The sequence below is a fragment of the Centruroides sculpturatus genome, unplaced genomic scaffold (genome assembly GCF_000671375.1).
Source record: "Centruroides sculpturatus isolate CEXI.00-Female unplaced genomic scaffold, Cexi_2.0 scaffold244, whole genome shotgun sequence".
Lineage (NCBI taxonomy): Eukaryota > Metazoa > Arthropoda > Arachnida > Scorpiones > Buthidae > Centruroides > Centruroides sculpturatus.
In genome coordinates, this window is record NW_019384450.1 from 399,148 (window position 1) to 416,531 (window position 17,384).

At 36.2% G+C, this 17,384-nt stretch overlaps 1 protein-coding gene across 1 annotated transcript; it reads left to right on the forward strand.

Annotated features, from left to right (window-relative positions):
• The first annotated feature begins 87 nt into the window (after window positions 1-87).
• On the forward strand, window positions 88-16,617 carry LOC111620527 (RING finger protein 113A-like). The gene is made up of 5 exons (XM_023362454.1): window positions 88-106; window positions 250-375; window positions 496-679; window positions 15,916-16,022; window positions 16,497-16,617. The coding sequence occupies exons 1-5, from the start codon at window positions 88-90 to the stop codon at window positions 16,568-16,570; spliced, it is 510 nt and encodes a 169-aa protein (XP_023218222.1). The 3' UTR covers window positions 16,571-16,617.
• The last annotated feature ends 767 nt before the right edge of the window (window positions 16,618-17,384 follow it).

A 17,384-nucleotide genomic window follows, 5' to 3' on the forward strand; every position in this document is an offset into this window, starting at 1 on the left:
TACAACCTTGACCCCAAAAATCGTTAATATGAATTTTCGACAAAGCAAACCCAACTACTGTTCCCTAGTGATTTTTATTAACGCGAGATGACTGTATTCTTAATTTGTATGTTAATATAAATATTAGTATTAAGTTTTTAGTATTCATTAAACTTTAATTTTTCTATTTAAGTTTTTAATATTTAGTATAATAGTCTGGTTAAGCATTAAATACTTATAAATAACTTTGCTTAAGGAAAAAAATAATAGTTTATATTTTCCTGATCAGAAAAGGGCCAATAAGAGCTCCCGAAAATCTCCGAGCCACCGTGAGATGGGATTACCAACCCGATATATGTAAAGATTATAAAGAAACGGGATTTTGTGGATTTGGAGGTAATTGTTTTTTAAATGATTGATGTTATTTAAAAATTGTTGAGAAATATAAATTGTTTGAAATTTAATTAGATGAATAAGCAATTATCTTTGTGCCTAAGTATAGACTTGAATTTACAGATAGTTGCAAGTTCATGCACGATCGTTCGGATTATAAACATGGTTGGCAACTCGAGATGGAAATGGCAAATAATACATATGGAGAAGAAGATACTAGTCGATACGAAATCGATTCTGACGACGACGAGTTTCCTTTTAAATGTTTCATTTGTCGTCATTCGTATAAAAATCCTGTGGTGACAAAGTAAGAATATTTTGAAATTTGTAAAATATAAAAATTTTAAAATTTGATTAGAGTATTAGAGGAAAGAGTTAGGCTTACTCTGTTAATACTAAAGAGCACTAAGAAAGAAAGTCTATTGTGGGTTTAGCAATAGGGTGAGGGACAGGGCTTGACAACTCCCTGAAAATTTTCTTGGGTTTTTGATTCATATGGATTCATTCTAGCTCTCCTGTGGGTAGGTTGACATCTTAACTATTAAAATCAATAATAAAATCAGATCATTATTAGTGATTTACACACTAATTTTTAATGTCATTTACGCAGTAGTGTTTTATTTTGGATGATGTTAGTTTTAAAAAATTTCGGCAGAAAAGTATTTCTGATTTTAGCACGTTTTTAGGGTTTTTGCTTTTATTTTTTTGAAATTTTATTTTGAAATAAATTAGATCATACTTGTTTATTAACTTTCTCCAATTATTACTTCCTCACAACTTGATACTACAAAAATAATTATTCAGATTTATGGTTGTTTTCAATTGATTTAATATGATAAAAGATTTTATTTAAATGTCACAAATAATTGCAGTAATATAAATTGTCATATGAATTTATGGTATGATTATAATAATTTTGTATTTTGTTTCTCTAAATGCAATGCATTTCTAAAGTCTGTCATTAATTTTTAAATTGAAAATTTTGATAGATTCACGTATTTTGATAGATTCAAGTATTGTAACTTCTGTGAAATTACTATGATAATTATTTCTCTAATAGTAAGGGGAATAATATATACAGCAAAAACTTAATAAATAAATTGTAAATTAGTACAATTCTAATAATAATGTTTTGTTATAAGGTATCCATGATTATTTTCTAGTACAATATTGTCAAGTGGATATTTGACTACATACTGATAATTTGCTTGAATTGCAGAAGTATTTGTAAAAGTTTCTTCTTATATACAATTTTTCTTGAAAATTATATCATATATGTTGATATTGGCGTTTTACTATACATAAAACATAGAAATATTTTAGCAGTAATGAAATGGCTTTCTTGTTCTTAACAAGTATCGAAATTTGGCAATTCAATAAAAATTAGATTTTGGAAAATATTTCAGAAGTAATAAGCAGTTCCATTTTAAAAGTTTGGATGTTTTAAAAATCAAATATAACCTGCTAAATTAATGAACCTTAGCATTTTATGCTAACTTTATAGTTATTAGGAGATATAATATCCAAAGGGTGTTTACACATTTTTACAGCAATTTTGAAAAAATAATAATTCAAAAGATTATATATATGTTGCAACAGGTTATAAAAAGAAGTGAAAATAGTGGTGTGCTTTCAAAATGGAGCACTTAAACTTTGGATTGAAGGTTGGTCTCTCTTCCAGAAGAGAAATATTCTTAGTCTGTTGTTAGAAAAATACAAAATCTATGGAATTAACATTTCTAGGTGCAAAATAAGCAATATTATTAATAATAGAAAAAAAAAATGCATTGCTTCAACCAGAAGAACAACAAACAGATATTCAAAGAAGGCATATTCATCTTCAACAATTTCAAAAGTAAGATCTACAGTCTTAAAAGAAAATCTGCCAACTCAAAGAAGAGTTTGCAATGTCTATAAATCTCTCTGTATCAACTGTAAACAAGAAAATAAACAAAGATTTAAATCTTAAAACATCCAAAAAACATCATTCACTGCCATTTTCCTAGTTGCAGAACACAATATAAATTGCTTTGTCTTGGATCATTTAGCCAGAGAGAGATTGAAATATATTGTGATTATTGATAAATCATAATTCTACTTAAATGATTAATGAAATAAAGAGTGATTTACTATCAACAAAGAAGAGAGAGAATTCCAAACTTGGTTCCGAGAATCCAAAGAAAGTTTTAGTTTGGGATTTATGATCATTACAAGTATTTTGTACAATGGAAAATTAAAGTTAAGAAAAGTGAAGAATGTTAAAATCAATTCTACATATTTCCAAAATGTTTTAAAGCCTGTATTTAAAAAAGAAACACTGTCTCTTTATCAACAGAGCCTTTAAAGAGTAGATCTCCATTATAATATAGCTATCAGTCATATAGCCAAACCTACCACTAAATTTTTGAAAAATGACAAAAAACACAGTTATCAAGACCCATATCTTTTGACTGTTATACTTGAACTAATGCCAGATTAAATTGGTCCAAAACATTACTTTTCCAATAAATTATTTTGTAAAATAGATTAAAAGTATACTAATTTTAAATAGATTTTATATGTTCATAACGTGAAACATGTTTTTGTCTTCATTCAACGTTAGAGTTAAAACAGTTAGAAATTTCTGAAACAGTAACCAGGCTGTAAATGTGGAGCTTGTGATTTTTGGTAATCATAAGTGCTTGAGATTACAATGATTATGTCAGTTATTGAGAATATGCATGCTCTTGATGTGAACATTTTATATCATGTGAAATAACTAAAACAAAAATTAGTTCTGTAATAATAATTTTAGAAAATTAGCACATTTTTGGGATAGTAATAGCTTCACGATTGAAAGCTTTGTTTACATTACACCCAATTGCCTCAGCCAACATACACTTTGATGGAGATTATTCACTTTGATGATCACGGAATTGATTACGTTGATTATTTCTGAAGTTAAAAATAATACAGATTAAATCTGCATTTAAGTTAATAATTTTTTGAACTTAATAATTTTATCATATTTATATTCATNAGATGTATTTCAAACAATGTAATTAGTACATTCTTTCAAAAAGATTGCTTTTATTATAATTTTATGAATTTGCAATATACAGGATCCATACAGATCAGATTGAAAGTCAGGGAATCCACATAAGTTATACCTGTAATCTGTCTGTAACTCTCACTCAGTTTTGACCTGAATACGTCTTTAAATTCAGTTCGATATAGGGGGTTCTATGGAAACTGGAGTGACCAAAAGAATGGCAAGATTTGTTGCACTTATATCTCATAAACTATAAATGCTAATCTAAAAATTAAAAGTTTGTTGGATAGAGGGTTTTTTGCTGCTGGCCACATACAGTATGTGGATATAATAATCTTGCCAATCTTGACAGATTGATGATTTGTGATATGTCTTTTCTTAACTGCAAATTTTCATCTTCAAATAACCTGTAGAATTTCAAAAGCATACAAAATATTGCCATAGAGTTAAAGTTGGATTTTCAAAAATGTTATTGAGAATGATCCACTTTCCCACTAAAACTCTGTTGCTTCTAAATAAGTTTCATGGAGGGATGGGAAGAAATGTAATGACCTTGAAAGGGTCTTTGCTGGACTGAAAATAGCATGCAATAAGTGATTTCTTCCTCTCACAGAGTGTGCAATTTATTCTATGTAAATTATTTTGAATTTCCCAGCTCCTCAAATTAAGAAAATTTAATTTTACGACATGAGTCGATCACGTGAATCTGATTTTGTGATGGAATATAGCCATAAGACTTTCTGTATATTATGGTTAGTAATACATTATGAAAATAAAAGTAAACTCTTAATTTATTAATATAAAGTAATAGAAAGTCATTGATAATCATTGAATATATATATGATTTTTTGAAATAGTACTAACATAGAGGCACCTCTGGTGGAAAACACACAAAACTTAATTGGATGACTGGAAAAAATGTAATGAACTTGTAATGAATGAAAATTATTAAAAATTATTTTAAGTTTGAAAGATTGGATATAGGAAAATACAAATCTGATTAATATATTAATTTGTTATTGATGTATTTACATTGAGTGCACATAATAGAAACATTGTAAATCGAAGAAAATTAAAATTAAAATAATAGAAAATTCAATTGAGCAATTCACTACAGTAAATAATTCACAGTCTTCTTTTTTGTTTTCATTTTTTTCTTTTTTTGTTTCTCGTTATCATTGTTGTTATGATGTAGAATTTTAAATGGTTGCAAATTACTGTAACCATAATCATGAAGCTCATAGCTTTTAGTAACCACAACCACGCATGGTTATGACGACATGTCAGTTATTGAAAAAATATGTATACACTTGATTTGAACAATATTTCATGTTACACATAGAATAACTGTAAAAACAAAAATTAATTCTGTAATAATAATTTTTGAAAATTAATATATTTTTGCACTAGCAATAGCATTGTTTCATGATTGAATGCTTTGATTACATTAGACCTGATTGCTATTCCCAACATATACTAGCTCTTTGATGGAGATTATTCATTTTGGCTGTCAAGGAATTGATTACCATTACTGATTTTGAAATAAAACAAATCTGTAAAAAATGCAGATCATATCTGCATTTAAGTTAATATTTTAGAACTTGCCATTTGTATAATCCTTTTATCATATTCATTCTTTTATGTACATGATTGTCATGTTCGAAATTCATATTTATATTCATCAAAGTTTTATAAAATTTTATAATAGTTTTAAAAGACTTTTGCAATTTTTATGAAAATAGTCAGCATTTTACATCCGTTCATTTTGTTCATGATTGTCATGTTCGAAATTCATATTTATATTCATCAAAGTTTTATAAAATTTTATAATGGTTTTAAAAGATTTTTGCAATTTTTATGAAAATAGTCATCATTTATGCATCTGTGCATTTTTTTAAAATCAAATTTGCTTTGAAATTTACTTTCAGTTGTTTTAATATTGTCAGCTTGTTATTGCTTTTATAAAATCTAGTTTAGATTCTTTATGTAAGATGGTTTTATAAATATTTTCTTCTACTACAATGGATATGCTTTGCAGTTACCGGGTAACCTCTTGCATTATGTTACTTGCAATGACAATATTAATTAAGCATGTGATTGAAAATTAAGTTGATTTATTTTCAAAATATATATTTACAGTCAAAGAGAAATTACTAGATGAAATCAATCCGCGATCAAATTGTAATTAGTTTGTAAAGTTTAGGCTAATTACACTCTGCTTATTATTAACTCCAGTGACTGCCGTTCTCAGAGGACATAGTTTTAACTACAGTAGTTTGATATAAACATACCCCATTTGCAGAGCTAGGTTTAATCCGCAGGCTGCAAAAAATGTTATTTGTAAGGTCTAACTTGAATTCATTAGATTTTTAGAAATAAAAGTTCAAAATGGGCACAATAGTTGTAATTATTTCATAACCGTGCTTAACCATAATAACCAGAGGTTACGAAGAGCTTGGACAGGACCGGTTATTGCAATGTCGATATGTTTTGGACCATTGGACATTTTATTGACTTAATCTGATCATTCTGTACATGCAGTTGTCACTGAAACTTAATTTGATATAAAGATGCTGTTTGTTATAAGATGTTAAAAACTCTGACGAGTTTAATCATAATTTAAAATTTATCTATGATTCCAGTTTCATATAATTTTATGAATTTGAGTGAATGTTTTATATGGTTTACAATGTCAAGAAGATCAATTATATAGCACTGTTTGTTTTGATTTTGCTGCTATCAATTATTGTGCTTCCACACATCATCATCATCATCATCATACTCTTATAATAAATTGGCGACAATATCCAAAAAAGCTTCTTGCTCTTTATTATGCTTATCATTTGGCTATTATTCAACCGAAAAAGTATTGGAGTGCTCATAAATTATATACAGTATTTGAATATTTTTCAACGGGACGGCTAGCATTTACATCGGCGATCAAAATGCCATTTATGGTTAAATGCCCGGGTTTGTAAAGATCCCTTAGTTTCTTCTGCCGTTCAGGAAACAATATATTTGAATCTGGAAATAGATAAAACTCGGTTGCTTTAAATTAAACTTGGCCAAGAAAATAATGAATTAATTTTTATATGCTGTGATGATTATTATTAATTTGTTTTTTGAATCTAAAGTTGTAATTTTTAAACGTTATATCTTATTCGATGATATTTAAGTATTTAATCAAGAATAATTTGAGTCTGGATTTTTCGGAGTGGCCTGCAGACTCTAACAGATAGATATAACACGGTCCAAAATGATATGGTAATATTTATTTTTAGTAAGATTGTTATATTTACTTTTGATGATATTTGCATGACTTCCTTTTGAAAGGATCAAAAGTCAAACTAATAATGAAATAAGCTTGTAATAATTGAGGAAACATTCTGGTTTTGATCTAAACACTAAGGTTAATGACAATTTAGACTACAAAAATTAGTTATTTCATTTTTAATTAATTGAAGCTAAATTTTTAATTGGACAATAAATTATTTTCCAATATAAATAATTTGTCAGTAGTCTGTTTGAAAACTGAATAGGTTGTAAATACGGGATGGTCCAAAAGTTGGTTAACAGAGATGTATTTTAAGATTTCTAAGGATGATTAGCACATTTGGCACCTATTGTTTGTCGTTCAGTTACTTCCAATAAAGTGACCGGTATCTATTCTGGAAAGAATTAAAATATAAACGTTAACTGTCTTTTGGGCCACCCTGTGTATATTACAGACCAGAACTGTAAAGTGTGTAAACTCAACGTATAACCCTACATTGACTTAATAAAAATGTATTTTATACTTATAAAATAATTTTTATCAAGACAATGTATAATTATAATGTATAAATTATGTATAACCGGACAAAAACAAGTGACGGCTACATTAATTTAAATATAATATAGTATTCGTTTTAAAGTGTGTTTGTACAAGTTACATTTTTGTATATTCATATCACAAGTAAACAAAATTAAATATGTAACAAGATTAGATACAGTTCAATTCCGATAATTTGTGTTACAATAACCTGGCAGTACAGTGGAGTACTGTTTGTAAATTTCACATTTCTACATCATTATCATTTATACGTCATTTTGTGCTATCTCCAAAGCTTTCCTATTTGTTTTGACAATGGTATATTTTATTTGTATGCCTTTTCTTTCATAAGAATATAATAGATACTGGGAATTTCTAGAAAAATATTGCAATGTGTTTTCTAAAACTTTCCTTTGTTCTATTCTGGCATCCCTCTTTTCATATTTCTAGGAATATAAGTGGCCTAAAATTGATATTGCCCGGTTGTATTGTGTCTTGGAGAGGGAAGATTTCTCCCAGAGATAACGATTGGCTGCAAATTATTCACAACATTGTATTATTTGTAACAGCAGAAATCGAAAGCAGTCCTGCAGTATACTAATAGTTAAGGGTGGCATTTCACTTTTGAATAGGAAAACATCACTTAGAATTAATTGCTTCACCATAATAAATTATCATTCAGATGTTATTGGAGCTATCATTAATTATTGTTACACGGTTTTTCTTCCATAAAATTTGAATACGGTCCTTAGATTTTCCATAGAATTCGTTCAGTAAAATCACTCCTTTGTTCCTCGAACATTTGCCTGGCTGTAGATATTAGATTATCATTCTGGGATATCTTATCGTTTTGTGTCATTTCACTGTCATGGCATCATCCTTAAAACAAAACGCTAATGATTTTTAAGGAGTGGGTTTAGTACTATAAATTCCCACTTCCGTCTTTTCGTAATCTCGAGAACGGAGTTAGATGAAAGTCGAGAACAGATTTGGAAAGATTGGGGGCAAGAGGCCCGATTAACTGTATACGAACTTCCGGTGCCAACCGGAAATCACGTCGTTTTAATGCAAAAATCCCCCCGGAAAGTTGTTAGACGACTGGCACGAACGTTTTGTTAAAGGAAAAGTATGAAGTATGGAGGCCAGACACTACTAATTTGAGGTGGAGAGCGTATATTTTAAATTAAAATTAAAAATATGATAAAAAAAATTGCAGCCCGGCATTGTGACGATGTTTGACATTATTTTATCAATTCTTATAAGATAAATTTATGCACAACTCATACGAATGTTATTAAGTGTTAATAGAGTCGAGCATAATTCCGATGACGTTCCAAACGCCATTGCCAAACTTCTAGGCAGGATGGCGGCGCTCGACGTTCGTCGTTCACGTTTTAGAGACGAAAACTTCTGCCGCAACCTCGCTATTTTTATATTTGATTTTTAATTCTTCGTGGCATTGTTTCGTCTGGCGTCGTTACTTTTCTGTGTAAATCGAACGATGCAAATTGTTATCGTCTTGGAGAAACCAATGCTTTTTTTCGTGGAAAAATTTATTTTACTTGTCGAATTTATCTCCAGTTATAAGGAGAAGCCTTTTTATACTAAATGTAGCCTTGCCTATAAGTAAAATATCGATTTATCCGCGTTACGCTGTAGAATTTGCCAGAATATAGGAGATACGTCAGAGAGAGTCGGGATACTTTGTATATTAGGCCGTAGAAATGGGTCCAGTAACCAGTTTATTATTATTTCAATACGTTTTCATCACACTTGGCCAATATCGTTGGTCGAGAAGACAGCTAAATCCAGTTTTACATAGACCTTATTACTCCGTCGTTCCTATATGTAGGCCTAACGAAGGGATCCGTTACGGTACGCGCCGCTTATTGTTATCGGAATCGACGCGCCCCGAAACGTAAATTAAATAAATTGCTAATTATCTAATAAACAAAGCAAATAAAAAATAATAATAATTGGCCGTTATTAAGGGCGCCAAATTACACCCTAGCGAACGATAATTTAGAACGAATACGGGCGACCGACGACCGGCTATTTTCTATCGTCCAATGGACTGGGGTCACTGCAAATTAACGCCGGCGTATCAATGCTATATTCATCAAGAATGCTTCCCTAATCAATTTAACATTGATGGTGACGTAGAAGGAAAAGGATTAACGTCACAAAGAAGCTTGTGTTAGTTATCTCGAGCGCCGGCCTCCGAGTGCTATTATTAGACACCGGGCTTTGATCGGACAGGATACAGGAAATCACTGGTCCGTGTAACTGCACTTTTCGCCGGTGCCACTCTAATTGAACTCCTAACGATGGAACTTTTTCCGACGTCACCAAAACTCTACCCGCTTATTCGCGAATTTGTCGGAAATAAATCATTTTATTTTATTCGTTCTTTCCGTTTAACCAACGTAATATGATTAGACGACGCGCCATTTTTATTACCGTTGTTGTTGTTTAACAGAAGCGATGACGTGTTACCGGGCTGTGTGAATGGAAAATTTCGTACGAATTGCGTCACTTGTTGTCAGTTAAAGTAAACCAATGACCGATTTTTTCCACGGTCCGTATTTTAATTTAGATATCATCCTCACTGGCTGATTACTAACCGAGAACTTCGCCTATTTTTATATAAATTACTTATTTTGACGGCGATGATGATGATTATAATTAGCATATAGGTACTTTTCAATTCTTTGTACTAATATTTCTAATAGAGATTTATGGTTATAGTGTCCTCTTCCTCATTTTACTCGTCTGACCACAAATAGGGTTGTTTCTATGAAGTTACAGCATCAGAAGAGAAAAATGTACTGTACAGTATAATTAGGCCCGTTGTTAACAAGAAAAAAAAACACCACCCCATGGACGTCACTACTAAATTACCTCCATTTAAAAGCCACTGGTAGGAATAGACAGATTGACGTGTCTTAACTTTTGTCGGAGCGCCCGTCGACTGTCTTTTCCAGCGGTTTATACATATTAATTGCCAATTTAAAGTGTCGGCCGGGAAATGTCAGAATGTCCTCTCTAGAAAATCGATATCGAAATGTCTAGGGAAGATTTTTAAATTATCCGACAGGCGCGAGAGGGAGGAATCGCCATAGGTATCGCTCCGTATAGCCGGATGCACACATGCGGCGCGGCAAGGAAAAGCGGCAGAATGACGTCAGTTTTTCTCGCCGCAGAAGTCGATTTTGTGCCGCTTTTCTCGTGCCGCAAAAGTTGGTTGAATTCTATCTTTTGCGGCAACGCCGCCAAGACGCGTTTCTATCAGCCAATAACAGTTTGTCTCGTAGTCACGTGAGAAAATACAATCACGTGGTGTTTTAATGGCGGAAAGTTCGAGGCGGTTAACCGAGATAATTAAAATCAGAATAAAGAGGAAAGGATAACAAATTTAAAACAAATTCTACACAAATAATCATATATAATTTAATTCAAAGAACAAAACAACCGAATCTTACTCGAAATAGTATTCTTTATCGAGAGATCTTGATCCACGAATAAGTCTATTTTGTACACCAGTTCTTTCTCGATCCAAAAAAGTATCTCTAATTCAAATCTTCGACAAAATCTTTTAGCTAAATAAAGCGAGTCATACAAAACAAAATTTGTAAACACGTGGATAGGGACAGTGTGTAAACACGTGGATATCGTTCGCCATCTTGAATACTGAACGCATGCGCCGAAATGTAAGCGGATTGCCGCTTGTGTGGTTGTGCTGCCGCGCGGCGAAGATGTGTTTGTGTCACCGCTTTTCCTTGCCGCACCGCATGTGTGCATCCGGCTTATCTCTTCGCGAGACTTTTCGGTTTACCGGCCGTTATATTGGCCTACGAGGAAAGTATGGCGACTGGTCGAAAATGATCCTCTCAGATTTTGACATTTTTGGACTGGCGGCATCTAGAAACGTCGAGAAAAGTTTGGGGGATTTTTCTGTATGTATGGATGTTAGTGCGCCCGGGGTGGCACGATTTTTCCTCGTTCTTTCGAGCTTTATAACTCGTCCCTTTTATCGAAAATCTCTGAAATTTTGCGGGGAAGTTTGTGAATTTGGGGCATTGTTGCTATTAAATTTTGGTGGCCGAAGGTCAAGGTTAAAGGTGGGGAGATAGATAAGGGGTAGCGTGTCGTATCTCCAGGAGGTCGAACTTAATGAAGATTTTACTCGTTAGCACTTACAAATTTTTTAATGTAACTTCGAAATTAAGCTTTGTGATTTTTATAATTAATAATAATATAAAAAGTTTTAAAAAATAATCTCGTAATAGATGGCGGCACGCGTAATTTTAACTTTATTGCCGGGAAAGTTAGGCAACTCGTTGCTATATATATTTAAAGTAAAAAGTTAACGGGGGATTTAATGTCATCCCATAATAGTAAATCTTTCCGCCGTCATTTTGCCAAACAGTAGAGAACGCGCACGTAAATTAACCCGGAATAATAATAATAAAAAAGCTGTATCGCTCTTAACGAAAACCCCGATATTACGCTACGATCTTCGGAACGTCTGTTTTATAATAGATTTGTCGGGAGATTTCGAAGAGAGAAATGCAGGCGTAGACAAAGATAGTCTGCTAATAATGGAAACCGTTTCTAGTTACAGATAATTTTTCAAATCCGAGTAGTGTCTGGTATTAAACTCGAATTATTTCGGAACGGTATCGGGTGGGTGGGGCGTTATACCCAATCCTTCAGCCTTAAAGGGTGGCCCAGAAATAAGTGGAAAGATTTTGTGTTTTCCGCTTTAATATTTCAATGTTTTATCGTTTGACTGTAGGGGTGGACGAAGGATCCGACGGTTTTTCATCGAAATGTGTTTAAAACAAACGAATTTAAACGGCTCGGACGGAATTTCATTCTATGATCGATGGACGGAACCCGAAAAGGATCAAATTCTATATCTTAATCGCTTTGTAAAAAAATTATCATTAAAAATGGTTTAATAATAAAAAAGAGATAACGGGCGATTATAGGCTAGCTTAAAAGTTGGGCTAAAATCGAAGGATCGTCGAACCGCCAAGTTAAAGGTGACTGCGATTCCATGGCTACTACCGGGCGTAGCGATACAACGGAGTTAGTTACTGTGGCGAATAAGGCGGCGGCGGTAATCTTGTCTTTTTACGTTATAACGAGGAGAAAGTGAAACGTTAAGTAACCCGAAACGAACTTTAATTCGTCGATAATCGGATGGTTTAAATTAGTTTTTTTATCGGCGATCGAAGGACGGTTTGAAGTGGTTAAATACATACGGGGTCGGTGCGTCACGATCGTAGTTCACTCGGCCTATCGCGGTGTTTCGACACGCGAAGAAACACGTGAAGACACACGTGAAATTATTGCGTCGCCTCCGAGTGTCTTCGCCCGCAAATACTTTTATTATTATTATTTTAATGGAATAACGTTACGTCGGTTGTTATTAGAAGAAAGTCAAAATAAAAATGTAAATCGCTTGGCTTAATGCAGTCCGAGGAGATTTCAAAAAATCTCTAGTTTTGAATGGTAAGAGTGAATTCCGATAATGAACGAAAGAGACGAGGAATTTGCCACGGAGACCATCGAAGCGCTATCGCATCGGTGGTCTCCGTGGCAAATTCCTCGTCTTTTTCGTTTACCTATCGGAGGAGGAAAGAAAAAAAATCGCGTACGACGTTTTATTCCGCGTAAACATTTACGCGTAGGTGTAATTATCCGATACGTAAACATCCTTCTTTCGACGAATGTCGAAACCACATCACTTATAAATCGAAAGTTTACAGTAGAGGAATCGGTTTATAATCGTCGAAGGATCGTTATAAGAATTCGTTGGCATCTACCTATACGAAGTAAACAGTGATCCGTGTTTAAACAATGTACAGTTAAAGATTATGCAGACATAGTAAAAATGATTACCTTACATAATATAGGCTGTATATATTTGTAAAGGAAGTATATACACCGTTGGTTTTAGTTTATTATATAATATATAAAACGGCGCAAAGTAATACCACGGTTCTAATCTGTACTTATAATACGAACCGTAAATTCGCGATAGGCTGTTCGTTACGAAACTGTCGTCGGTAAAGGAAAGGGATCTGTCCGTAATCGACGGTTCCTAAAAGATAACTCCGCCGAATTTTTCGGACACGGGAAATGGGCAAAATTCTCTTTGCTCGCTGCTTATTAGCGCGAGACTGGGCGAAAAGATTAGTAACGCTCTTGACAGTTGCGTATAACACTGGCGTCGTAGGTCTACTCCGGCATTTTCGGCCATACGTAACTCGACATTTAACAGTTTACGGCATAATCGTATCCTTCGGTTAATGTAAACTGTTTTGCCAATTATCGCCGTGACGACAATGGCACGAACCGGACCAGAATCGTAAACAATGGAGGTGGAGATACTAACGCCTACTGCGTAATTCCGGTGGCAAAGTGTCAAAATTCCATTTATTCTTTCGTTTCCGTGGGTTTTTTCGGCATCGCGCTATAAATCGTAACCATTCTTACACTACTGTGTTGTAAGTCGCTTAGAAAAGAAAGATGCCGTTGATGATTCGTATAAAACGCTAACGTATTTTTACAAATGAAATAACGTCGCGCGTTGCTTTAAGGTCAAAACTGCCTTTCGTCGCGCCGCGGACGACCGGAAAATCGAGTTAATAGATTAGCAGATTATGGGTTTCAGATAACGGACGTATTGCGAAACAAAATAGTTTATCTCGATAAGTCCATCGTCCCCGTTAAATTAATAGCGAATCCTCTCGTACCAAATATCCAAACGCCGCCGTTAAGTAGGTTACCGTGTCCTCCAATACGTTGGTCTTAAGGAGGTGAGGTGCAGGAAATTTATTTCGCAAATTAGAGGCAATCTGTCCGCGGTTTGGGTTACAAGGACGATGACTGTACTTTGAAGCCCGGCGACGAACTTCAAACAGTTCATAAAGAACGAGTAAATTTCGTTCTGACCAATAGCAAACCCTGTCCAAAGATTCGACGTATTGCAATTACTTTGTTCTTTTTTCTAGTTTAGTAACGGTCTTGGCCCCTCGTTTCTATTTTTTACTCGACTTATCCGCGTATTTTCACTTCCTCGGCTGTTGTATATATAACGGGGGGGAGTATGGCCGCCGGTCGAAAGTCATCCCCGAAATTTTTACGTTTTTGGACTCGGGAAAGAAATTTGCCGGTTTCTTCCGCCTGTACGGACGTTCGTGCTCCCCGTACTATTTTCTTCGTCCCCCGGGAGCTTTACTCCCCCGCCCTTTGTGGAAAATTCTCAGATTTTTCGCGGAGATTGGGATATTAGGAGGATCGATGCCATTAAATTTCGGAGGTTAAAGGTCGAGGAACGTCGCGCGTCGTATCCGGAGCGAGTCGGATTTAACGTAGATAGTACTGGTTATTAGCATTTATAATAAATTTTTTTTCTTATAAAACTTATCTCTACCCTGAAAATTAACTTTTTTGCCGGGAAAGTTAGGCAACTCGCCGGATTTTCCGTACGGTGTTTACTTTGCCTTTTAAGCCCGGTTGCGATTCGTCCGTGGAGCTTTTATCACGAACGTATACACACAAATTGCGAAAAGGAGGGGGGAGGGGAAAGCTCGACCCTTCCCCTTCTTTTCGGCGTGGACTCTGTTTATTTCATTACATTTTACGCATTTGATTACATTTATTCCAAAATTTCTCGTACGTTTCATTTCTTCTTACTGTATCTTTCCTCGGTAAGGCGATAAAGGACTTAAGGGTCGAGTTTCGTCGGACGTCCGAAGAGAGGAGGGAGAGTAAAAATTTCCAGAAAAATGCCGACGTCATTTATGGACGGCCTCTAAGGATACTGACGGAGACGCGTTTCGGTTGGAAAGTATGCGAGACACCAGGTTATCCTCCAGCCAAACTCGAATTTTGTAAAAAATCAGTTGAAGATTGTAAAGTAGAATAAGTGTAGATTAATAAGGGAAAGCTTGTACAAATGTAGCTTTTAATCTTACAATTGTGTGGTCCTTTTCCATTGATTTTAGGAAGATTGCAAACTACAATTGCATTTATTTTATTATTATTTTAACGTCGTCTTCTGTTTCGGGAAACATTATTAAATATGCATCACTCTTCGGTTTAAAGTGGACGGGATTAATTTCGGAGTCAGCGAATCAAAGCAATCTCCTCGTTAATCTTAACAATACTTTATTATTATCTGCTCGAATTTAATACATTTTCCCGGTTTATTTACGTACACTGGTGTAATTTATTTACATTTACTTGCTCGGACGAAAAGTACGATAAATCTATATCCAGTCGTCGCTTATAACTCTTATACAGTACTTTATTAACGGGCGCGCGTTAAGATAGGGAATCCCCTATTCATTCCGTCTGTGGCACGCGTAAGGGTGCGACTATGCAGACGCGAATTTAGTAGCGAGCGAAATAGTTCTCGCAAAGGAAAACTATGCACAAGCGAGAAGCGAGAAATATCGCTGGCGAGTTTCTGGTTCTCGCACATATCTGACAGGGTTTGATATTTATCGCGTCTTGCCTCTTCTCGCTCGCTCGCGTCTGCATAGTCGCGCCCTAAGGGTGACTTTCTTTCCGGATATACGCTCCCAAAAATTGAAACCGGTGATGGGAAAACAAAGGCTGGAGATTTTCTATCCTGTCCCAACCCAACCTACGTTTTAATAATCGTTTCCATGCTTTTTTGCAGGTGCAAGCATTACTTTTGCGAGAAATGCGCGTTGCAGCACTACAAGAAATCCAAAAGGTGTTTCGTGTGCAGTAAACAGACCATGGGCATTTTCAACCCGGCCAAAGGTAACCCACCGATTTCCTACCGTTTATTTTTTGCCATTTAATCGGTTACCGATCCGATACCCTCGGTAGGGAGTTAATTACGTCGATGGAACCGGACTTCCGGTCGGCGAGAAAGGAAGCTCTTTGACGTATCTTCCGTTTTAAAGAATCGATCGGTGGAGTTCCGGAGGGATCGCCCTTCCTCCTCGGGTTTAAATCCGTCCCGTCTGTGGTTACGGTAAACTTCGTAAAGGGCGCGCGGCGTTTTTCACCCAAACTCGGCGGGAAAAGATAGCGGTAATATTTGGAAAAATGCCACGTGCGGGGCGGGACGACGGACGCAACCACCGGGTCTTGACGCGATTTTCGGATAAGCCGCTTCCGGTTTCGAAAGAGAGAAGTGGGTGGAAGGGGCGGGAAAGACCGGGGACGGATTCCCACCGGCGTCCACCCTTTCCCCGCGGAGACTGAAGCCCGATTCTTTTGTATTTACAGAGTTGATGGCCAAACTGGAAGCCCGAGGAGACCGAGAGGAGAGCGAAGAAGAGGAGGAGGAGAATCCCGACTGATCCCCCTTCCCTCCCCGCCCCAAACACGAATAAAGCGGTTCTTTTAATTCCGTTTTTGTCGAATATAATTGTGGAATTTTCCGAGAGCGTCGGGCGTCGTCCGCGGAGCTGCGGGCCGCGGCCTCCCCCCCCCCGGCGATAAGACGGACGACATCTCGGGTGGAAAAATGCCGGAGAAGGGGAGCCACCGTTTAGTTTCCCCGGATGCGGGAGGCGGGGAAAGGAAAAATCGGGACTCCGCCTCTGCCCGGCACGTGGTCCGGGCGGGGTATAAAAGGCGCGGGGTGCGCGCGGGAGTCGGGAGTCGCTCGTCTCGTAAGTAACCGTTCGATACTCTCCGGTCGTTCCGCCTTTGGGTCGGCGGCCCCTTCCGTCTCCGCCACCGCCCGAGGAGGGAAGGGACGGGGCGCCTCTTTCCGCTTCCACGCGTCCAGACGGAAGTCTTCTCTCCCTTCCGCGGCCGCGCGGGTGGCAACCGGGACGCTGGACGGGACCGCCGGAAAAAAGACTTTTTGTTTTGGTCCTTTGCGGAAGGGAAACCCCGGGAAACGTCTTACTTTTCTCGTCCGGAATCGTATCTCCCGCGGGATTTTAGCCGTCGATGGTTCCCCCTGGCGGGCGGGTCGGGCCGCACGGTTTCTCTCGCCGTCAACCGGGCGGGAGGAGGTCGACCGCCGAAATGGGGGAACGGGACGAAGGAAGAAGGCTTCCAATGACCTTTCGCCCCGTCCGATTGCTTCGCGTGGGTGAAGGAAGCAATTTGTAGCCCGACCGCCACCCGCGCGATTACTTAATTAGGACGAGTGCCCGGAAC

Coding starts and splice junctions, on each gene's coding strand:
- LOC111620527 (XM_023362454.1), top strand. Junction 680..15,915: donor AAAAATCCTGTGGTGACAAA/GTAAGAATATTT, acceptor GCTTTTTTGCAG/GTGCAAGCATTACTTTTGCG. Junction 16,023..16,496: donor CATTTTCAACCCGGCCAAAG/GTAACCCACCGA, acceptor TTGTATTTACAG/AGTTGATGGCCAAACTGGAA.